Raw genomic sequence first — 1080 nt, 5'->3', positions numbered from 1 at the left:
ATGTGTTGTGAATGAGTCCCTGTTTTCCATATTTTTTCTGCTTCAACTTTGTTTGAATAAATGTTTAGATAAGCGCTTTGGGTATTTTTGTCAAAGCAATCAAGCAAGATAAATCACAAATGTAAAAAAAAACCCATCAAAAGTAAGGCAGAAAATTTATTGTACAAGATATCCTGAGGGATTACTTCAAGTCAATACAAATTCCTTAAAAGTCATACAAAACTGTGTGTATGAGTCTAACAGCGTGTTCACCTTCAATAGCAAAAGGCTTCCCCACTGTGAGCAGTTTGCAGTCAGCATCAATGGAGACCTCAAAGTCCAGCAGAGCTTTATCCATGATGAATGCATCCAGGGCAGGAGGATCTGTCCTTCACCACCAACACACGTACACACACAGCACACGTACACCACAAGACAAATAGAGAAACAAAGAAAGAATAATTGAAGTTTATTCAACTGGAAAAAAGCAAATATGAGCATTTATTAGATTAGATTAACTTTCCCACATTAATTCTGTTCTTCGGCAATCCCAAATTTGAGGCTGTCATGGCAGTTTGTCGTTTTTAGAGAGGATTAGATTAACTGTGCTCTAATACATGAGGTAAACACATACATCATTACCTAAACCAACAGCCTCTGTAGCAGACTGATAAGACATTATACACTCTGCAGAGGACTCTCCTATTTCTACTGATATCGATCCACTTGACCCTAATTGACCCCTAATTATAGACTGTTCCTGGGCTGCTGACCACGACTGGCTGCAGATAAGTCTCAGGATGCACAGCACACAGGCTGATAATTACCAACAAACATTGACATTCTCAAAAGGTGCTTTATTTGAGAACTTTGATAGCTTATAAACTGACATTCATGACCATTTCTGGATTGTCCCTTGTCTGCAGCTCTCCTCACATGTTTTGCAGAGACAAAGTGTTTGTCGATGGATGACTTGTGTTTATGTTCGATGATTACACTGCAGGACGTGCAAAACAGCTTCCCCCCACTCTCGTGCAGCTGGGTAGGAAACTGTTTTGCGCGGTCCTTTGCTGAAATCTTTGTGGGCAAATGTGAAGCATT

General features: G+C 39.9%; 1 protein-coding gene across 1 annotated transcript in view; it reads right to left on the bottom strand.

The window, feature by feature from the left end:
• Window positions 1-205: 205 nt before the first annotated feature.
• Window positions 206-1080, bottom strand: part of LOC108239047 (glutamate receptor ionotropic, NMDA 3A-like) — a 47791-nt gene continuing 46916 nt past the window's right edge. Inside the window, exon 7 of the mRNA XM_017421507.3 lies at window positions 206-368. Coding sequence (XP_017276996.2) covers window positions 206-368 — 163 coding nt within the window. The remainder of the gene's footprint in view (window positions 369-1080) is intronic.

This window comes from Kryptolebias marmoratus, linkage group LG10 (assembly GCF_001649575.2).
Source record: "Kryptolebias marmoratus isolate JLee-2015 linkage group LG10, ASM164957v2, whole genome shotgun sequence".
In the NCBI taxonomy this organism is placed as follows: Eukaryota; Metazoa; Chordata; class Actinopteri; order Cyprinodontiformes; family Rivulidae; genus Kryptolebias; species Kryptolebias marmoratus.
Note: the sequence above shows the minus strand (reverse complement) of the source record. Positions and strands in the feature narration are given on the sequence as shown.